The sequence below is a fragment of the Aspergillus ambiguus genome, assembly GCF_047715705.1.
Source record: "Aspergillus ambiguus strain CBS 117.58 unplaced genomic scaffold BDV59scaffold_60, whole genome shotgun sequence".
Lineage (NCBI taxonomy): Eukaryota > Fungi > Ascomycota > Eurotiomycetes > Eurotiales > Aspergillaceae > Aspergillus > Aspergillus ambiguus.
In genome coordinates this window covers 34,766-53,041 of record NW_027395573.1, presented here as the reverse complement: position 1 = coordinate 53,041, position 18,276 = coordinate 34,766, and the positions used below count along the sequence as shown (strand labels likewise).

Here is an 18,276-nt window from a genome sequence, read left to right as displayed (position 1 = left end):
GAGGGAATGGCATACAGCGGAGGCTTCTCTCACCATCTGCCAGCCGATGTCCCCCAGCCCGAGGCAGCGGATGCAAGTGCGGCTAACGATGTAATGGCCCAAAATAGCAGTAGTTTGGCCCCACCGCCTGCTAGCGATATTAGAAGGTGTTCCACCACGGATCTAAGTGCGCGCGCAAATATGTCACTATTGCCCCAACAGTGTGGGATTGCAAATGGAGTTCAGGACCGTGGGGCTACTTCCGTCTCCTGTAGGTCCAAGGATTTTAATGTTCGAAAGCAAGAGAGTCTGCATCGGAGGAATGACACCCCTGTGATCGTGTAACACTTTCTCATCAGATTAAACTGGTCCAAGCTTTGTAAATCCGCGAAATTGTATAGAGTACAAGGCTGATCGCCAAAAATAGATCAAATAACCCCAACTGCTATGACTTCTCTAGTAAAACAAACAATGAAGTGCCCCCACCCCCATCACTTAGCTGGATTTCCATATCTCCAGGTACCGAAATGTAGTCTCCTGGGAACAATGCGCTCTTCCTAAGTTTTGGAAGCCCATTATTCTGGTCCACATATTCCAGGCCAATAATCACCAACACCTTCCCAGGGAATGGAGATCTAACTGTACCGTTCCTCCGTGTCCAGACTATCGGATAGAAATCCACGACTTTGTGTGATGGATTAGCACCAAAGAATATTCCAGTCTCCCTCGAGACGTTTCGGAGAATTTCTTCGTCCTGCAAAATTATTAGTATCCGACATCTTTATTGCGGTAGTTAGAACACGCACTGAAAGCCAGGATTCTACAACAGGCCGGACGTCTTCTTTGCTACCTGGGGAAACGAATAGCCAGGGATATTGATCGTGTGATGCTCGCGAAATTTTTGACCTCACTTTCGCTGCTGCTACAACAGCAGCATCATATAGAGGAGATGCGGAAGGCATGTATTTTCTTTGCAGAGGTAACTGGTCTGATTTTCGAACCCAGGTCAGCTAACACATGGCGGATCCGTTGTATAAGATGGAGTCTTAAATGGAAACCGAGGGGGCATCTGAGGAGGGGTCGATCAGGATTCGGGCACGAAAGCAAAAGGCGGTCAAAAATTCTGCCATATAATGTAACTTTGGATGGTCTGGCAAAATGCAGCCAAGAAATAAGGCGGTGAAGCTTACCATGCAGCGATCATTAGACAGATTAATTTGACCAAGTTGCTCCGGAAGTTTAGCGTTTACGGCGCTCCATCTCTGTAAATATAATCAACTTTTCGTGGAAGAAGTGACCTTGGTACATTATGGTTCAGAACATAAACAAGCTCAGATGACCTAATCTTATATCTCGACATGGTGTATTTTTCTTTAGCAGCTGTGCCTATACCACTCGAGAGGGAATCCAAGCTGCTTAGGTTCTGCCGAAGAAAGTAAGCGAAGTAGGCCACGCTTCTCCAAATCCTGACACAATGCTTTCCCCGAAATAGAGTCTTCTGCCAGTCCTCTACCAGCGTCATCATAATCGTCGCCGCTTCTGTCGTAGCCACTGGGTACCGGTTGATTGCTTATCTCGTTGGTACTCGGTTGCAATGATGCCCACCATCCCACAAGGCTGTTCCGTAGCCCACATACTATATTAGCTATAGCCACATGCCAGGCGGTCATTGAATCCGTTTGAGCTTTGGCTCCGTTCTCATTTACTCCTTCAAGGAGCATCTCAGTCTGTGTAGCCAATTCTGCAACCGTGGCATACCTATTATGCCAACATTTGTCGATGATGTTGTCAATCAGCGGATCACCATCTAGCCTCGGAAATTCCATGTTCTGTAATAAATCCACGACCTTTGGTCCATGCTCCGTAGGATCCTCAGTAAGGCATTGGTCCCCGTAGACCTCGAAGCCGTAGTTTATCAAGTAATACAATGATCCTAGGGCGAACTGCTCTGTCCGAGGACCTAAGGAGCCAGATGTTCCACGCCGTCCTTGGTCCGTTTCGCTGCTATTTAGCAACCTTCCATATGGGGCCATGCAAGCTTCGAAATCGGTCCCTATTTCCGCTGTAGAGTCGAAATCGGATAACTTCAGTTCATCACGATCGAGTAGGATATTTTCTGGTCGCAAGTCACCATGAGCAAGATTAAGTGATTCAAGAAAAGCGACTGCTTGAGCAAGATTATTCATCCACCTCTTCCGTAAGGAAAGAGACTCCAGCTTTTCTACTTTAGTAACTACCATAGTGTGCCGGTCCCGAATATGGTTGTCTTGTATCCGGGAAGAAAGAGATATATCTAGTGACTCAGTCAGTTCGTATACCTACTATTAGACGATCAGGGTCGCACCTCTCATATATTCGAGAAAGATACCGTTGTCCGTGTAAAAGAAGCATTGTACGATGTAAGGACAAGGACGACACCGCGAGAAGATCTCATAGATCTTAAGTTCTTTCTGAAATTGCTCTCTCTCAAATTCTCCAGATTTTGGGACCTTAACCACAATGCGTGGATGTACCTCGTACACGAAGGATATACCTCCTTCCCAGATCCAGTGCACATCAGGAAATTGGCGTTGGATGTCCATGGCTCCAATAAGGTGTGAGGAATTTTATGAATCGTAGTGTCAAAAATAGAGATATGTATCTGAGGTAGAAGGTGGCCGAGGAAAGGAGAGAAGCAAAGTCTACCTACCGTATGCAGGGGGGTGTTGCGGGCTTATAACCACCAAGTGCACTCTGATTAGCTAATATCTGATTGGTGCCAAATTTGTCAGCTTTCAGCCACCCTTTGTGACCTTCCATCGAAAGGCACGGATGCTTAGACTTATGCTCTTATATAGTTAATAAAAATCTTAGCCTGCTTACTACACAAATTGAATATACTTGGTTACCTTGCCTACAGCACATACGTTGAAGCTGCTTAGGGAGCATGATTGACCATAGGACGAAAGCTTTGGATAAAAAGAGAGGACTTTCAGGAGCCTAGGTTGAATCTCCCAGCTACAAGGCTATCCACATGTAGAACTTCAGGCCTTCTCCCACTTTCCATTCTTCTTCACCCACAGCCCCTTAGCGATACAGTCAGCGCAGGGATCTCTTTTCGTTGTTTTGCCCATATGTTTTTCCTTTTTGACAATGCCGCATCTTTTGCATCCGTCAAGCTCTATAATCGTTCCGGGAGAGTCGTCCCTGTGACGGCACAGATATTCAATCGTATCGATAAGTTTCTGGCACATGGTTCTTGTGAACCATCCACATTAGCCATAGCAAGGCATTAGCGAAGGGAAACGCACCCAAGATTTGGATGTGATGCAACCTTTGATAAGAATCGATTTTTCTCTGTGATGGTGCGACCTGGTTGTCTGAGGAATAATTGGCGCTGGGAACGAAATCATTGAGGGTTGAAAGGACAATCAAAGGAGGGATAAGAAGGTATATTTATGTATGCGGAAGACGCCTTGACCTTTGGCCTACGAGTTCCCTAGGAAATATCTGTTGAAGGGATTATCACGAACAACATCCTCCATCATCTGGGCAACGACCGAACGAAAATGATTGGATGGATTCTTAGCGAGGGTGTGATAGACGTGCATCAAACCACGAAATGTCTGCCAAGATGCACCCGAGCAACATATTACCGGAGATCATCAAAATTTAGCCAATTAAATAATAGTATCTGTCAAACACGGCTGGCTCAGTCAAGAAGAGCAAAGACATGCATAAACGTCTACCAATCAGAATCAACGCTAACTCAATGATAGTTACACAGTGTAACTATCTGGTAGTCAAAATCCTAGGTTCACGTAGTAGAGGTCGATGACCCGCACCATTCCATCATAAACATGGATTTTAGATTCAAAGTTTTACTGCTTATAGAAAGACCTCATTAGCGGACAAGGTCTATCGGAGGCGGCTATGATAAACCACAAGCCAGATTAGCGCACTCATAGTATAGCTGATTGTACTCTCTACTTGTGGCGGAAGCAGTGAATCCACTTTAGAGTATCATTTAGCGCCAAGGGTAGCCAGTCAGTAATCCTCTCGCGATAGAAAAATGGAAAAAGGATCGTTTAATGCTGGCGAGCAATGTTTTTTCATAAATTGATGGTAGGACTTATAAGGCCTGAGCTCCTGCATTAACATATCACACGTACAAGTTGAATCGTCAATCTTTGAATCCTTCACGCGGAGATCACGAGGATGGAAGTGGCGTCAAAGACCACAGAAGAAGTCTCCGGCCTGATCGCATTGATAGAGCACGCTCTCCAAGAGGGTCAGGCAGAATGGGTGCCGACGCCGACGGGAGATGGATCAATAACATCGGCAGTTGAAGCTTCTGAGTAAGTATGAAGAGATCAATTACTGGTAACACTCGCTCATTTGCCTTAGTCTTGCCCATGCTATAGGAATAAGGGAATCAGGAATCCTCAACGACTCTCCGTATCCTGATAGAGACTCCTATGGGTCTACAATCATTCTCGACCAAGATCCCGGTGACAAGTCCTCACAGAAAGCTGTGGATATGTCTGTTGACAGATGCAGCCTAACTCAAGGGCCAATTGATAGCAGGAGTCTAGTGCAGGATGCTGCGGTCTGTGCACGGGAAGTTTCTTCGTTTTCTCAAGTGAATACACAAGGAACTCAAAGGAAAGGGCACCCGTCTACCACCATGCTTGTGGAGCCTGCCCAGCCTTCTGGCATGAGACATCCATCGAAAGCAGAACTAAAAAAGTGGGACGAATTGCATGAGCTGGCAAAGATATCGCCATCACGCTTTTCGGTGTCAGATCATGGCTCGTCGGCATCCAGGAGTCAGGGATTTGCTCCGTGGAAGAGACGTATCTACAAAGTCTATAATTGGGCATTAAGCGCTCTTCATAAACTTCTGGTATGTATGGCCATTCCATTTCTGTTTTGTCTCTTGACTAAAGGGCCAGAAAAGGATCTGACCAGGGATACGCATTTATGGTAGGGCGGAGGGAATATCGTCTTTATTTTGTTGGATTGAGAGGTCGGGAAGATGCCGTTGTATGTATGTACATAGAAATCGTGCCAGCCATAGAGGCACGACGCCCGGGAAGATGCGGTCAGCAACACGAATTCAATGTTCCTTCACGAAAGTGGAGGTTGTAGCTACGTGTCCCATAGATCTGAAGAACGGTGTACGGTAAGAAGTAGAAATGTTCGTGCCACTGTAGACTTCCACATACCCATGGTGGCATGAGTAGCATATCCGAGGAGCCTCAGCTGCCTGTTGACCGTTTCCGCGAGTATCTATTAGACCTTTGGGAGGAACAATGAGAAGCAACAGGATATTACCTTCACCCAATACAACGTTCGGCTGTTCTCCAAACCTGGCCTATCAAAAAGATACATTTTAGATTCAGGTTGTTCCATCCCACTATAGCACATATTGGTATTGTTTCGTTGGCTGAGACATGTCCAGATGACCTTTGAATTGAGACTAACTTGGCTAAAGAAGGAACCGAAGATGCTGGCGTTTGTTATATAAACGGACAGGATGTCCCCGTTAACGTGAATAATGACGTGAGTCCCTAGAGTTTTGGAAAATATCAATAACTTGCGATATACCATCTCTCTTACCATGCCTGAAACGAACAGGGATGAAGGACAGAGATACACATGTACCGCTTCGGAATGTCCAAAAGTGTTCCAGTCTATCGATGAATGGCGGCTCCATGTAAATAGGTATCGGTTCGAGAAAGGGCATATCTGTCTTTACAAAAACTGCCAGAAATTCATCCCAATTCGCCCGAATATCTCGTTGTCCCATCGGTCCCATCTCTACTTGAGTCATGACGTCGAACCTCAATGGACAGAAAAAAAGAAAAGAGACTCCATTGATAGGAACTTCTGTTTTGGTGAAGAAGGAAAGATCTGGTGTTCTGCCTGTCAAAGATGTCTGGAATTGGGGAACCGCGCGAACGTTCTAGACCATTTTGAACGACACATTCTCCATGGTTGCACGCTTAAGATTCCCGGGCAGACGAATTACCCAGAAACCTCCAGTCAATTTAGTGACGTGTTGAGCGGACAATCTGCAAGTTCAACCAATGATGGGAACGACGAAGGGAAAATTGGCGCAATCGATCTTAGTTCGCGTGGAACTACAGTATGGATTCCTCCTGCCTAATTCATAATTAATGCGCTAAAGAAGTGGTGGACGGTCATTAAACTGGAAAGGAGGGGCTACGGCAGGAGGCTATTTTCGGGCTAGATGCATAGCGAGGTATTGATGTGAGGTTGCTGGAGAGTTTAGTGCGGTAGCTCAAGGCACTTGATGCGTATTTGTACTAGAGGGTTGAATGTTACCTGTTGATTTTCCACCTACCCCGTAAGAAACTATACGACCAACATTTGCTCCCTTATAAAGAAGACCGTGGCTTTGGACTCATAAAAGAAGACTCAGAGCCCTCGAGAAAAACTTCGGTGACAACTAGTTTGGCCCTGTTAAATCAGTAAGATCTATCGAGCTACATCTGTATCACGGGCTGACAATTACATAGAGTGCACCATGTGCCCCCCAGATCATGCCTGCGAGAATATCGCTGCAGAAATATGCACTCGAATCAGAGGCGAGGCCGGAAGTTTGGGCTACCACTCAACAGAAAATGCAGTTAATGCAATTTTTCAATCCTTACTTGATCTGATACGGGACCACAAAAGAGGCCTTAAGGCAAGAAAAACCGAAAATACGCTTGATGTCACGCTGGCAATTCTGGAGGATATCACAGATGACATGGACTGGAAGATTGATGGGGCTGCCACTATAAACAGCCATGTGAAACGTCTACGGGGCGATATATACAATTCCTAAGAGACTCCGTTAGTTAGGGTTAGAGTGTATGACTGCTCCATGCTCTAGGAATTTCACCAAAGGTTCGACTAAGTTGAATGGTCAAGCGTGTAGCTTTTTCCGTAACATCGGCGTGGCATTATGGCTCTAAGACCTCGTGTACGGCCATGCCACGTCCAAGTCAAAAGTACAGGGGTCTCCCATAAATTGTCGCGCGTCTTTTCTACGGATCGGCTTGCATTACCCTGCATCAGCCCGACCAATAGCCCTTAGAAAGCTCCACCTTTCGCCGGATGTACCGTTGTTAGGTATACGCTTATGTGATCGAAGAAGAGTGCACCATAACCCCCTTGGCAATCTCACACTCACTACTCTTGAATCGAAAAGATAAACCATGGTGAAATCACGATCAAAAAGGCCACGGGAAGAAGACTCTGAGTATCCCACGCCTATCGCAACGAACGATCATGCGTCTATTCAATTGAACTTCTACCGCATTTTAACATACACTGTAGGACTGGATTTTGCATGTCCTTTATGTCTTACGGGGTATTCCAGGTATGATGCTCTCTACGCTCATTTTAGAAACACAGAAGAAAAACAGCACGAAGCACTGAAGGACTTATGGTTCAGCGGTGTGTGTACAGTCTGCAAGGAGCCCAGTGATACAACCACGTTCTATCATATAAAATGCCGGCACCCTGGGAGTTACCAGACTCTAATGAAAAATACTTTGCGCCTCAGGCCTGAAGTTAATGAGACGATTCCAGCAGCCCCGCACTGCTTTGAGCACAAATTCTTCTTCCCTTTAAGACAACCCGCCTCCATTGTCCGTCTACCTCGGAAAAAACGAAAGACCAGAAAGCCCGCCGGAAAAGGATATCCCAGTGATAACCAGGAATCCAGCATGGATGGAGCGAGTCATCTCCTTACAACTAGTGGGCTGGCTCATCAGGAATCACAGCTGTTGAGTGCATATGAACCTTGCGGATATGGGGTTGCGGATGGTACATGTTAGTCTACATATGTGAACGATTTTCTTAGCTGACGAAATATTTGATTCGGAAGGCAACTTAGGTTCGGCAAATCTCGCGCACGTCTCGGAATCGGTGTTCACATCCATGGGAACATTTTACGGAGAGCAGCAATGGAACGTGAGCTTGAATCACCGTGGATGCATGACGGACCTAGATACACAATGGCAGATAACGCCTTACGATACACCCTATCCCACAGACGATAGCACACAGCTACCAGATAACGACACTGACGGTGGTCAGATCAGAAGGAATTGAAGTTCAGTCGTGCAAGGGAAGGAGCCGCCGCGGAGTCAAATCGGACTCTGATATGAGTTGGGATGACCGTTATGAGGACAAAATTTCCATCAAATACAATGCCCCTGTCAGCATATATCCCGCATCCAATCTCCAGGCGTCTATTATCGGCTGTTGTTGGCTCATATATCAGAACAGGTACATGGAGGCATGGACGGGAGTCGGCGTGCAATCTTTTCTGTCCAGAGATTTTCGAGAGTATGACTCGGGCCGGCTACTTCGTCAGATAAAAGCTGATTAAAGATTTATATATCGGGAAACAATTTGCGCTCACGCCATCAAAGATTAATGAAAGTAAAGGTTTCAGGCGCTCCATGGCAGTAGAGTCAAGCGGGCATTCGATGTACGTTGCGTCGGCTGGGAACTCTCTGAAAGCTTCTCTTTCGAAATAAGTTCGCAAACTTGGGATGACTTCATCCCTGGCAGCGCGATAGTCGAATAGTTGGAATGTAGATAGATGTTGAGGCATTCTGCGACGGAGAACTCGTTCGGAGTATGTTGATGATTGTGAACCTCAACAACTTTGCTACCCCGCTAGGTCACATGCTAGTCCAGACGTGGCCACATACAACCTCACCCTAGACGGCTTTTCAGCAGACACCGTAGATATACACGCATTATCACATTTGAGACCTTCCAGCTATTCCGGATCCGCTGTATTGGAAAGCTGCATCGGTTATGCAGTTGTAATGTTGAGATATCCCGGACGACTTGCGTATATTTGCGGAGAGTAATCCATTCAGCCAGCGACATTGATCCAGCACTATCATAGTCAGCAATCCATACCATACTGATCCCACATGAGGACTTACCAGAGAGGATTTCTTCTTCCCAGAGACCCATTTCATAGTCCACGAAGCCATGCCTTTCTAACTTGTCGCCGATCGCGATAAGTTTAATACCCAAAGCTTCTATTTGGGGTCCATCTAGACAGGTGATGGGGAGTGAGATGTTTAGTTTTATTGAAGTCTCAGTTATATCCTTCTGCCTCTGGCAGATACCAAGGCAGCAGATATTGACATCATTCCATATTTGGAGTTGAGGATGATAAAGCGCGGCATCATCATAGAAAAGACCTAATACGAGAAAGTTCTCGTCAGGCCACGTTGTATGTATAGGATAAACACTGTGTGACATACCGTAACCTTTTTCGTCGTTCGCGACCCAGCCAAGGAATCCTAATATAGGTCTTACTGCGTCAACGACTTTCCCAGCGCGACACAGGTGGTGGGCTCTTTCCACAGCTCGTTGACCTAATTCGAGCGTCCAAATTAGGCACGCCACATGATTCTGTGAACCCTGCCACTGCTCACTCAGTGCATCCAGATCCCCTGAATCAAAAGCCATATGATCAATACGGTTTGCTTCCATTGGATAGAGCTGGAAGGGTCTGATGGGAAGGAGAGGGGCCCCAAATCCAGGACAGCTGCAGTATATCTGGCCTAGGTTTCTTGATAACCTATGATGGTAGAGCGGTTGAGGAATTGATGGACGATATACAATTGACCTTCTATCTCACCGTAGGTCTGTAGAAGCTCTGAGATTCCGCGGGAGCAGCTATATATAGCCATTAATGTCTGTGCAAAGCAAGCAAACACCGGCGACTGGACATTTTGCGGTTTAAGCTATACCCCTTCCAATGCGGACAGAAGCGGGTTGCCTATCATCTGCATCACGCGCAGCTCAGTGTTGGACGAATTACCTTCCGTAGCGCGTCCGTCCAAGGCATCTCTCTGGTTGTCCAATAGCTTTACAGTATATGGATCTTGCAGTCCCTTTTTACACATTACCCAGTCATGGTTCAGAGCGGGACATTCCGGGATATGCATGCACGCGTATGTACCGTTGTTGGGTAGTGGGGAACAGTGGTTTGAGCGCCAACCTCATGCATGGGATGGCCCACTGGACGTGCTATCTGGATTGTCACTCTGCATGCACTATCGGTATGTTATGGGGATGAACCTCGCAAATCCGTTCCTGCGAACCACCTCCGTGGTCTGGGCGTCGCCGATATGCCTTTAAAGGACTTACACATGGTTCAGTAATCTAGGCCCATCACTGGGGCAAAATTATTTTTATTATATAGCAGCTTTCCCCTCTCGCCTCTCTTCGGTCTTGGATCTCCCTATCTGTGAGATATAATCTGCTCTTCTAATCCTTATACTCACATATATCGAATCCAATAACCTTGAGCTGCATTTGGCTGCCATCTTTCAGTCAGTTTGTCTTTAACATGGCTACTTCGTCTGATGCATTTCAAGGCCATAGGAATGATATCCCCTCTAATGGTAACTACTCTGCTCGAGAACTTATATTTGTGTGTACGAAATGCTACGACAATATATCATCAGCGCTCCATGGTATTACTACTTTTCGGACGGAGAGAAAAACCCAATGTCTCTGCTGTACTCATATCGGGGAAAGCGGATTGTTGGTAAGCATGCCTAATCGTTAATTCAGCTTCTTGACCTGACACCTGTCCAGCTTGGCAAATTCTATTCCGATAGGGTCGAAAGAGCCTATAGTATGCATCTAGACATCGAGGAGAAGTATAGGGAACTTGAGAAAAAGCGGGAGTCCGGTATTTCGCTCTCTAACGTCTTCAGGTAGTCTACTAACAAATTCTTCATAGATGAATGGTAGCTCGGTGAGCATGCTGTGTGGGGAGACAATCGTTTAGGGGGACATTTACATAACTCAGATATATCTAGGAGTGAGTTGAGCGAATATGCTGCATGGATCAGATCCCTCTTGTTGTAGAGACATTGGCGTATAACCCGGAGGCGATTGCTTAGACCTGGGTGGGGATATGCTGGGTCCACGGTAGACTTGTTCGTATTTAATTACATCCATTTTACTATAGCAGGCGTCGATTTCAGATCCAGTTACACTGGTCTGGACTACTACGCGTACGCTGAGGCGCTCGTACATCCCTGTATGTACCGTTGTTGGGTAGTGGGGCAAAAGCAATGGACAAACCATCTGGGCATCTACCTCGACTAGGGGGTCGGTTCCACTCGAATGCGCGTAGCAGGTCAATTAAAAAAATATCCCTGTCCGTAGTTTGGGATTCCACTATACCAGTACCCTCTTGCTCTTTTGACACTTTAAGTAAAAGTCCATTATCTTTGTCGAAGAGCTGGGAATGCTTACGATGGCTACCAACACAGTGGAATATTTGCCAATGTCTCCTCCCGACTTAGCAGTAGAGCTAGATGACAGGCAAGTCATATCATTGTCCCCTTGAATATCTCTAACCACTTTCAGTTCCTTTGCATCCCTTGATGATTCTTTCAAAGAAACCGATTATGATCATGGCCGCAATTTTTCAACTCGTTGTCGGAATCGCCACCCTTTTCCAGTCGACGCAGTATGTCCTAGCAATAGCCGCAGGCTTTACGCCAACTAAGCAATGTATAGTGTGAACAGGAGCGGCAACGTGAGTATGGCTGGTTACTATGGACGTATCGCCGCTGACTCCCTGAATGGCCGGCAATTCGATTCGTACTACAAGTTGTTCCAAGGGCGGCTGTGTCCAGCTTCTGCTACTGCTGCTCGGAGTGTCCTCGACGTGAATACAGGTGCAGGGTGCTGGGCCATTGAGTTCGGTATTGTATCCTTGTTACTCCATAAGGCTCCGTCTAATAATTAAGACCATAGCCGCCCAATATCCGTCGTCTCGAGTATGCCCACCCCTTCCCACTCAAAGCCACCAAACTCACAACACAGGTGTGGGGGATTGATACAGTGTATATGCAAGAAAAGTGGTACGAGAAACAGAAAAAGACCAGTCCAGTCTGCCTGACGAAAGCAGGGTCACAGAAAACTGTGACTTCTATTTGGAAAGAAGTTTGCATCAACCAGAGTGGTATTATCCTTACAAAGGAGTGGACCTAATTCACATTGGTACACTGTGGGGAGACCGCCAGCTTCTGGCATGCCTTCTAGATGGCGCCTATGAGTATGGCCTTATACCGCATATATTATTCGTACTAATTAAGACACTAGCTGTTGTTCCCCTGGAGGAACAGTGGAGATGTGGGACAGTACTGTGCATTTCCCAGACCCTCATGGTGAAGGCCCCCTCCACCGGCTTTACAAAGATATGCGAGAAGCCTATAGGATTGATGGACGTTCACTCGATCTCCCCAAGCTATACCTATCTGAAATGGAAGATCGCGGTTTTGTCGAAGTTGCGGAACATGTCCGCCAATTTCCACTTAGCATGAACGTTGAAGAGCCGGCCAGATCAGTCCTCGAGAGTTGGGCGGACGGTCTTGAAGCATACAGCCTGGAGTTGCTCGTCAAACACCTTGGAAAACGTGATCTCGATGTCTTACTCTCGTGCGCAACAGCTCGCCAAGCTCTACGACGTGGAGAGGGAGTAGAAGGTTTCCTCCAGATGTAGGCTACAGCTAGATGTGGGCCAGAGTATTTGCTAATAACCACAGTCGCGTTACATCAGGAAAGAAACCAGCAATACGTAATTGAGATATTCCCGCTGTATAGTTGATCGGCGAATATACGATGTAGCTTTGGGTGAGTGCTTGGGGTGATTGATCTTTGTTGGCTACCTCTTTTGGTCTGTTCCTGGGACCTGTGTGCTTCCGTTGTGTACTACGTACGCTAGTTGTATTTCAGGAGTCTTGTCATTGAAGTTTAAATGAGATATTTTGCAACCGGAAGGCGGATTATTTCGGGGAAAGGATCCAGAGTGGAGGGCAGTACTGATTTCCCTGGCTATATCAGAGATACTGAAATCTTGGACATATGTCTTTCCTTCCGCTGCATAGCGCGGTCTACGCCTAGTGCCTGAAGTAGTAATTTGCCCCTACACCAATTACTGGATCCGTTAGTTGCGTGGGGCTTGATCACATTGTCGGTTATTAGTAGTGAATGATAAATTAACCCCTCGCCCCTGAAGTCGTTGGATGAGTAGTTCGATGCCTCAACCTCTGAACATGGCCTGCTTGGTACCAAAATATTCCACATTGGACTACGCAGTCGTGTCTCACATCGCCTTACCCCTCTTAACTCCATTAACCAATACCTCGATGGATGGGCATATCCACAAGTCGGGCGTGTATGGATCGACGGAAAGGTTCCCGTACGCTAGATCCGGTCCTGAGGCACAAGAGGACAATACATATAGTAAGTAAATCCATGGATCTATATGCTTCATTTGAGCATATAACTCATAGTCCAGGGATTAATTCAGATAAATGTGGCTCTGACGCAAAGTCTCTGCAGCAGCATGAATTCCATGACTGGTCGAGAAATGACACTGTTTTCGGCCAGTTACATTTCTTGTGCTTTTACTGCGCTGAATATTTTCGTTCGAAAATATTTCCACATCAGGTCCTGACCTACGACACAATTCCTTCCAGGTCGTGCTGTTGCTGCGAACAAGATTATCAGGAACTGAACGGCGTCCGAGGAATCTTTGTCAGTGTAAAGGCAGCTATTTGGAATAGTATGAAACTGACAACTGTTAGATAAATCCAAATCAAGAAGCTCGGTTAATTGAAGCGCGTAATAAGGACATGCGCTCGACATGGCTATCCCGCAGAGACGCGAAGTGTATGGAAACGACTATAGCAATAAAGCAAGGACAACAGCCCGACGTGCTGAATGGTGGCACCCCACTACCATATAGCATAAATCACATGTCTCTTTATCGCGAGCTTGTTTTCGCCCCTTTATCTATAGATAACTTGTTGGACCTTATTATATCATATAGTGCAGTCTCTGAACCTCAACATACAGCTAAGAGAAGAATTAAAACATTTCAAATCAGGTGAGTGCCTAACCGCCCATCTTGAGTTTTAACCTAATTATCAAATAGCATGTGTGACGGAGCTTAAAACCGCTCTCCAACAAGCGCCTTTCGAGAATTTAAAGAATATCGTTCGAGACATCTGCGTATCATGTTCAAACACCGAACATATCGCTATTCTTGCAATCCTAGAGATTTGGGGAACTAATTCGAGTCAGAGTGCGGCAGACAGTTACGAAACAGAGCCCTACTCCCGTCAAACGACCAACTGTGACAAATATAATTCCGGTCTGCGTCCACTAATACGCGCCGAGGGGAGGACAACAGATTCCGTTAATATACACACTCACCCAAAGAATGGATTTCAAGTCCCAAGAAGATCTATTCGCATTACACAACGCTCAAGGCTACAGCCGAGAAAAGAACCCAAGCAAGCACCGAAGAAAGCACCTCACAAAGAAGGATGTGCTGAATGTGGGGTTCAAGAATCGTTGGAATGGAGGCGTGGGCCTAATGGAAGAAGAAATCTTTGCAATGCGTGCGGAATAAGGTGGCGCAAAGAGGCAAGGAGAGCGGCGGTATGGCCAATGAATCAGATTTAACGAGAGTTGCGGGCCATATATACACACAAAGTACTATTTAACTTAGCAATTGGCTCAGTGGAAGTGGTTAGTTGTTGTTCCAGTGCACTTTTTCCGATACGGCGGTATCTGCTGGACTTTGGTACAGGTGATATCGATTTAATGTGGTCAGACAGCTCATCCGGGAGAACCCATTATATAATGAAAAGGTTGCTTATATCTTCAGGATGAGATTTCTTCACTTTGGTGCTGAACGAATAGGGTCAACTATCAAATCCAAAATCCCCTAGTGCTGACTGATAGCAGGAATAGTAGTCACCGTAGTAGTAACGACATAAGACTTTTGGATCCCCTTATAAAACTGTTCCCACTGACCACCCGGATTCAGAGCAAAGTGGGAAGGAGGTACGCAAGAGAAAACCTCTTGGTCCTGATTTTGAGTTCCGACGAACCATAAAGGATCTGTATGGTTAACTCTGAATATAACATGTTTGTGTGCATCGTGCCCGAATCTTGATAACATAACACATGGTTCATCAATGGTGGTATTATATAATAAGAACGAACCATTCAAAGAATAAAACCACACATAATCACCGATGGGAACATTCAACACATCTGGATCAAACTCCGTGACATTGCCTGGATTAACTTTAACCATGTAGGTAGAGCTCCTAGTCGATGGGCCTATGGTTGTCGAACCGTTTCTATAATGCGTTGGTGTTACGCTCGGGCTCGGGCTGTGTGTTTCAACATCGTGCAGAACAACTGATGTCGATGTTGGAGTCGGCTTCAGTGATGGAAATTCTGATGGAGATAAGGCAGTTGATAATACACTCAGAGGTAGCGTTGTTGAAGAGCGTGGTGCCGATATTGAACCTTGTGCCATCCATGATACCTCGGATATAGAGGCAACTGGCGATTCTGCGGTAGGAGGAGAGTTTACTGGCAAGATTGATTTCATAGTTGCTCGGATCGATGAAGACGGTTCGGCAGACCAGGTATTGCTTGTTCTTTCCGCTGGAGTTTTGCTAGCAGTGTCCGGCTCAACTTGGATATCAATGTTGTCAGATCCAATGATATCGATATCCATACACGAGGTAGATATCTTGCTTATATTAGCCGGTTATTCGTGCTCCTTATGGAACTACGTACCATCCATTTATTTTCGTCGTTTTCCGTTGTGTTCCATAGCCAGTAAATTGAATAGGTACTCCCGATCTCCAAGTCGCCAGGTATCCTGAAGCCACTGCAAAGATAATCGTGGTGATTGGTCTCATCAAAATAAGGTGTGTTCAAGAGCACTGTTTTAATTATTAGCAAAGAGGTTTCTAAGGTGGTGCGAAGCAGCACATACATTCCCCTCCAATACCACGAGAAATTTTTTCGATCTCAGAAAAGGTCCTACTGTCCGGAGACCTATACTCTCTCGTCCCATACCAACTGACTGATCCGCGAATTGTCTTTCGCTGCAGTGATGGCGTAAGCTCTCTTGTCAGGTATCGCGGTCTTATAGTTGCACCAGGTGGTGCTTTGAGTCGTGGCCATCCATCAACCTGAAACGGAAGACGTTGATATCCAGAACAAAACTCAGTACATATGGATGCATCTAAGGCCCAAGAGTCCTGTACCACAGAATTTGCAGTGGCTGTTTCCGATGTTAGACAATTTCTCTCGTAATTAGTACTGGATCATCCTACTGAAGTTTCGAACATATCCACACTGAGTGCTGTTATCGATATAGGAAACCTCAATTCCCTCGACCTTTCGAGAGCCTCTCAGCGCATAACATGAATTTTATTGTCTATTTCACTTACCCACAGCAGGCCCCATGCCTGGGTATACAAGAATAAATGTATTGCCAGAGTACAGAGAAAAGGCCACATATTTGCTTTAGACAATGGTTCAATAGCTCAAGTACGACTGGCAGATACATAGGAAGAAATATATGTAGCGTGCGACCCCATTCAGGCTTGCAGTAACCTAAGACTTGATCCTGAATACAGGACACGCCTGCATAATGTTGAGAAATGGGGAACAATGACTCTCCTCCATCATTGGCTGATGGAGTTAAAAAAACTTTTTGCGGCATCTCCGTGGCTTTTTACACTGCTCTTGCCTATTTTCTTGGATAGTGCGGGGTGGAGCAATACTTATCCCCAAACACGTCGAAGTCCACGTAGTTCACCTGAATACCCTCGCGACGAGACAAAATTTTAGCTCAGCTCGCCTGCCGTAATTCACCATTTGGTTCGGTTCCACCAACAATAACAATCGGATCCAATGATAGGAAAAGGAGATCACGGGCAGGTTGGGGGCGGGAAAATGCGGAATTTATGGCTCGTGAAATGAATTTATGGTGATCTCGACGGTTCTGTGGGGATATCCAAGCTGTCGGGCCGAGCCGCCCAGTTACATGCAGCTAATATTGAGTGATCGTCCTCGCTTACGAGTCAGATGTGAAGTCTGACCTCCCCACTATCCATGATTTTCTTGCTCTCTGAGATAGTATGCCGCACCTTCCACACCTGCTGTTGCCACAGGTCGGTTCACGATACCCCGACTCGTAAAGTTTGTTGATATGCCTCATCTCTTCCTCTTCTGGCAACCCTGTAGAGCAGTTCTCGCATGATGTAGATATATGGACCCGACGCTTGTTTCGAAGGACGCCAGTGGCTGGAGCCACCATTTGCTCGCACAATCCGTAGGGAACAATGTAGCAGTCCCAGTTCCGCGATGCGTATCGCCTATATCGAAAGCACCCCCAGGAAATGACACGGTGCGGCTCATCCTAGAAGGACGCGAGCTGTCTTTTTCCGTCTAAGGGGACCAGGAACGCACTTGACTTTGTGCATTTGACTTGGTCTGTGGTCTGCCCTGTGAGGACAGAGAAGTGGTTAATGGGACGTGATCTACACTAACAATGTTTGTGATAACGACGCTCTCTCTGGACAATCGATAATATTGGCTGGGCCTCAGCGACGACAGTACGATGACACCAGTTAACGTATTGGTAAGCTCGGGACCATTTTTTTGAGCTGGAGATGGAGAATCGAATGACTCGCGAACTGTTTGTCGGATAGGCACGTTCTGTACCAGCTGTATGTTTCATTGTCTGTCAAAGCACTGAACGCAAAGGACGAGGGAATGAAATGAGTGACTGCATTGTGGCTCAGCACACTTGGGTCAAGAAAGTGTCAATGGACGAAGGAAGATTGCCACAAGTGAAGGTCTAAGAGCCTGCGCTGGACGACGGATGACCATCTGCCCTTTATCGTAATTCCTCGTCACCCTCCTACGCCTGCGTTGACGAACCTCGCATCGACAGGATGTAAAAAAAATACCGCGCGAACCCTCGTCATGCCCCGGAGAATGTGGCCTGGAATGAATGTAACCTGCTTTTCTGGTTTTCTGCGATGGACAGTATGGGACATCCTCGGCCCCATAACGTAGCGTTGCCTAGTCAAACCACCGGCCGGACTAAAGCAAGCCCGAAGGAGCCCCACTGGCATGGTCCTGGCCGAAGCCACTTGGCCGATCCATGGTTCATCGACGATGCTAGTCTTAGGTTCGACGATCTGGGGCGCTTGTCATGAATGTCGGTCAAGTGGATGCGTCCTGGAGGAAGGATCGTCGTAATTTTGTCCAGAAACAAAAAAAAATTTAAGGGCCGCAACTGTCCCTGCGCTCGTCGGCAATTTGCATGACTCGGCCAAGGTTATCTTGACCAAAGCAGGTATGGGAGCATCGCCAACAACCGATACTACAGACTACTTCTGGGAGAGAACGTGG

The 18,276-nt window shown here is 46.5% G+C and overlaps 11 protein-coding genes across 11 annotated transcripts in view; 5 read left to right on the top strand and 6 right to left on the bottom strand.

Moving 5' to 3' along the window:
* The window catches only part of BDV59DRAFT_147353 (uncharacterized protein), a 2,946-nt gene extending 2,179 nt beyond the window's left edge, over window positions 1-767 (top strand). Inside the window, exon 6 of the mRNA XM_073687296.1 lies at window positions 23-767. Coding sequence (XP_073542996.1) covers window positions 23-324 — 302 coding nt within the window. The 3' untranslated portion in view covers window positions 325-767. The remainder of the gene's footprint in view (window positions 1-22) is intronic.
* Window positions 375-1,395, bottom strand: BDV59DRAFT_147370 (uncharacterized protein). Its single transcript, XM_073687297.1, has 4 exons — window positions 1,286-1,395; window positions 1,170-1,233; window positions 786-1,048; window positions 375-733 (listed from the first exon to the last, which is right to left on the bottom strand). Exons 3-4 carry the CDS (start codon window positions 939-941, stop codon window positions 425-427), a joined length of 465 nt encoding a protein of 154 aa, XP_073542995.1. The 5' UTR covers window positions 942-1,048; window positions 1,170-1,233; window positions 1,286-1,395; the 3' UTR covers window positions 375-424.
* Window positions 1,353-2,561, bottom strand: BDV59DRAFT_196634 (uncharacterized protein; the record flags this gene model as incomplete). Its single annotated transcript, XM_073692750.1, has 2 exons — window positions 1,353-2,272; window positions 2,324-2,561. The coding sequence occupies 2 exons, from the start codon at window positions 2,559-2,561 to the stop codon at window positions 1,353-1,355; spliced, it is 1,158 nt and encodes a 385-aa protein (XP_073542994.1).
* A 383-nt stretch (window positions 2,562-2,944) lies between these two features.
* On the bottom strand, window positions 2,945-3,519 carry BDV59DRAFT_147349 (uncharacterized protein). Its single transcript, XM_073687295.1, has 2 exons — window positions 3,270-3,519; window positions 2,945-3,216 (listed from the first exon to the last, which is right to left on the bottom strand). The coding sequence occupies exon 2, from the start codon at window positions 3,210-3,212 to the stop codon at window positions 3,003-3,005; it is 210 nt and encodes a 69-aa protein (XP_073542993.1). The 5' UTR covers window positions 3,213-3,216; window positions 3,270-3,519; the 3' UTR covers window positions 2,945-3,002.
* Window positions 3,520-5,581: 2,062 nt separating this feature from the next.
* BDV59DRAFT_211425 (uncharacterized protein) lies at window positions 5,582-7,811 on the top strand (the record flags this gene model as incomplete). The annotated part of the gene is made up of 2 exons (XM_073695795.1): window positions 5,582-6,109; window positions 7,233-7,811. The coding sequence occupies 2 exons, from the start codon at window positions 5,582-5,584 to the stop codon at window positions 7,809-7,811; spliced, it is 1,107 nt and encodes a 368-aa protein (XP_073542992.1).
* A 169-nt stretch (window positions 7,812-7,980) lies between these two features.
* Window positions 7,981-8,633, bottom strand: BDV59DRAFT_147273 (uncharacterized protein). The gene is made up of 2 exons (XM_073687293.1): window positions 8,402-8,633; window positions 7,981-8,341 (listed from the first exon to the last, which is right to left on the bottom strand). The coding sequence occupies exons 1-2, from the start codon at window positions 8,594-8,596 to the stop codon at window positions 8,075-8,077; spliced, it is 462 nt and encodes a 153-aa protein (XP_073542991.1). The 5' UTR covers window positions 8,597-8,633; the 3' UTR covers window positions 7,981-8,074.
* Window positions 8,517-9,625, bottom strand: BDV59DRAFT_147331 (uncharacterized protein). Its single transcript, XM_073687294.1, has one exon. The coding sequence runs from the start codon at window positions 9,496-9,498 to the stop codon at window positions 8,701-8,703; it is 798 nt and encodes a 265-aa protein (XP_073542990.1). The 5' UTR covers window positions 9,499-9,625; the 3' UTR covers window positions 8,517-8,700.
* A 441-nt stretch (window positions 9,626-10,066) lies between these two features.
* On the top strand, window positions 10,067-11,006 carry BDV59DRAFT_188940 (uncharacterized protein). Its single transcript, XM_073691531.1, has 3 exons — window positions 10,067-10,561; window positions 10,612-10,708; window positions 10,760-11,006. Exons 1-3 carry the CDS (start codon window positions 10,361-10,363, stop codon window positions 10,768-10,770), a joined length of 309 nt encoding a protein of 102 aa, XP_073542989.1. The 5' UTR covers window positions 10,067-10,360; the 3' UTR covers window positions 10,771-11,006.
* Window positions 11,007-11,215: 209 nt separating this feature from the next.
* BDV59DRAFT_188933 (uncharacterized protein) lies at window positions 11,216-12,866 on the top strand. The gene is made up of 8 exons (XM_073691530.1): window positions 11,216-11,349; window positions 11,395-11,497; window positions 11,548-11,566; window positions 11,616-11,735; window positions 11,788-11,810; window positions 11,857-11,894; window positions 11,942-12,088; window positions 12,136-12,866. The coding sequence occupies exons 1-8, from the start codon at window positions 11,273-11,275 to the stop codon at window positions 12,533-12,535; spliced, it is 927 nt and encodes a 308-aa protein (XP_073542988.1). The 5' UTR covers window positions 11,216-11,272; the 3' UTR covers window positions 12,536-12,866.
* Window positions 12,867-13,046: 180 nt separating this feature from the next.
* BDV59DRAFT_147148 (uncharacterized protein) lies at window positions 13,047-14,126 on the top strand. The gene is made up of 4 exons (XM_073687292.1): window positions 13,047-13,278; window positions 13,378-13,572; window positions 13,623-13,924; window positions 13,973-14,126. The coding sequence occupies exons 1-4, from the start codon at window positions 13,186-13,188 to the stop codon at window positions 13,989-13,991; spliced, it is 609 nt and encodes a 202-aa protein (XP_073542987.1). The 5' UTR covers window positions 13,047-13,185; the 3' UTR covers window positions 13,992-14,126.
* A 2,236-nt stretch (window positions 14,127-16,362) lies between these two features.
* BDV59DRAFT_188918 (uncharacterized protein) lies at window positions 16,363-17,900 on the bottom strand. Its single transcript, XM_073691529.1, has one exon. The coding sequence runs from the start codon at window positions 17,171-17,173 to the stop codon at window positions 16,931-16,933; it is 243 nt and encodes an 80-aa protein (XP_073542986.1). The 5' UTR covers window positions 17,174-17,900; the 3' UTR covers window positions 16,363-16,930.
* Window positions 17,901-18,276: the final 376 nt, after the last annotated feature.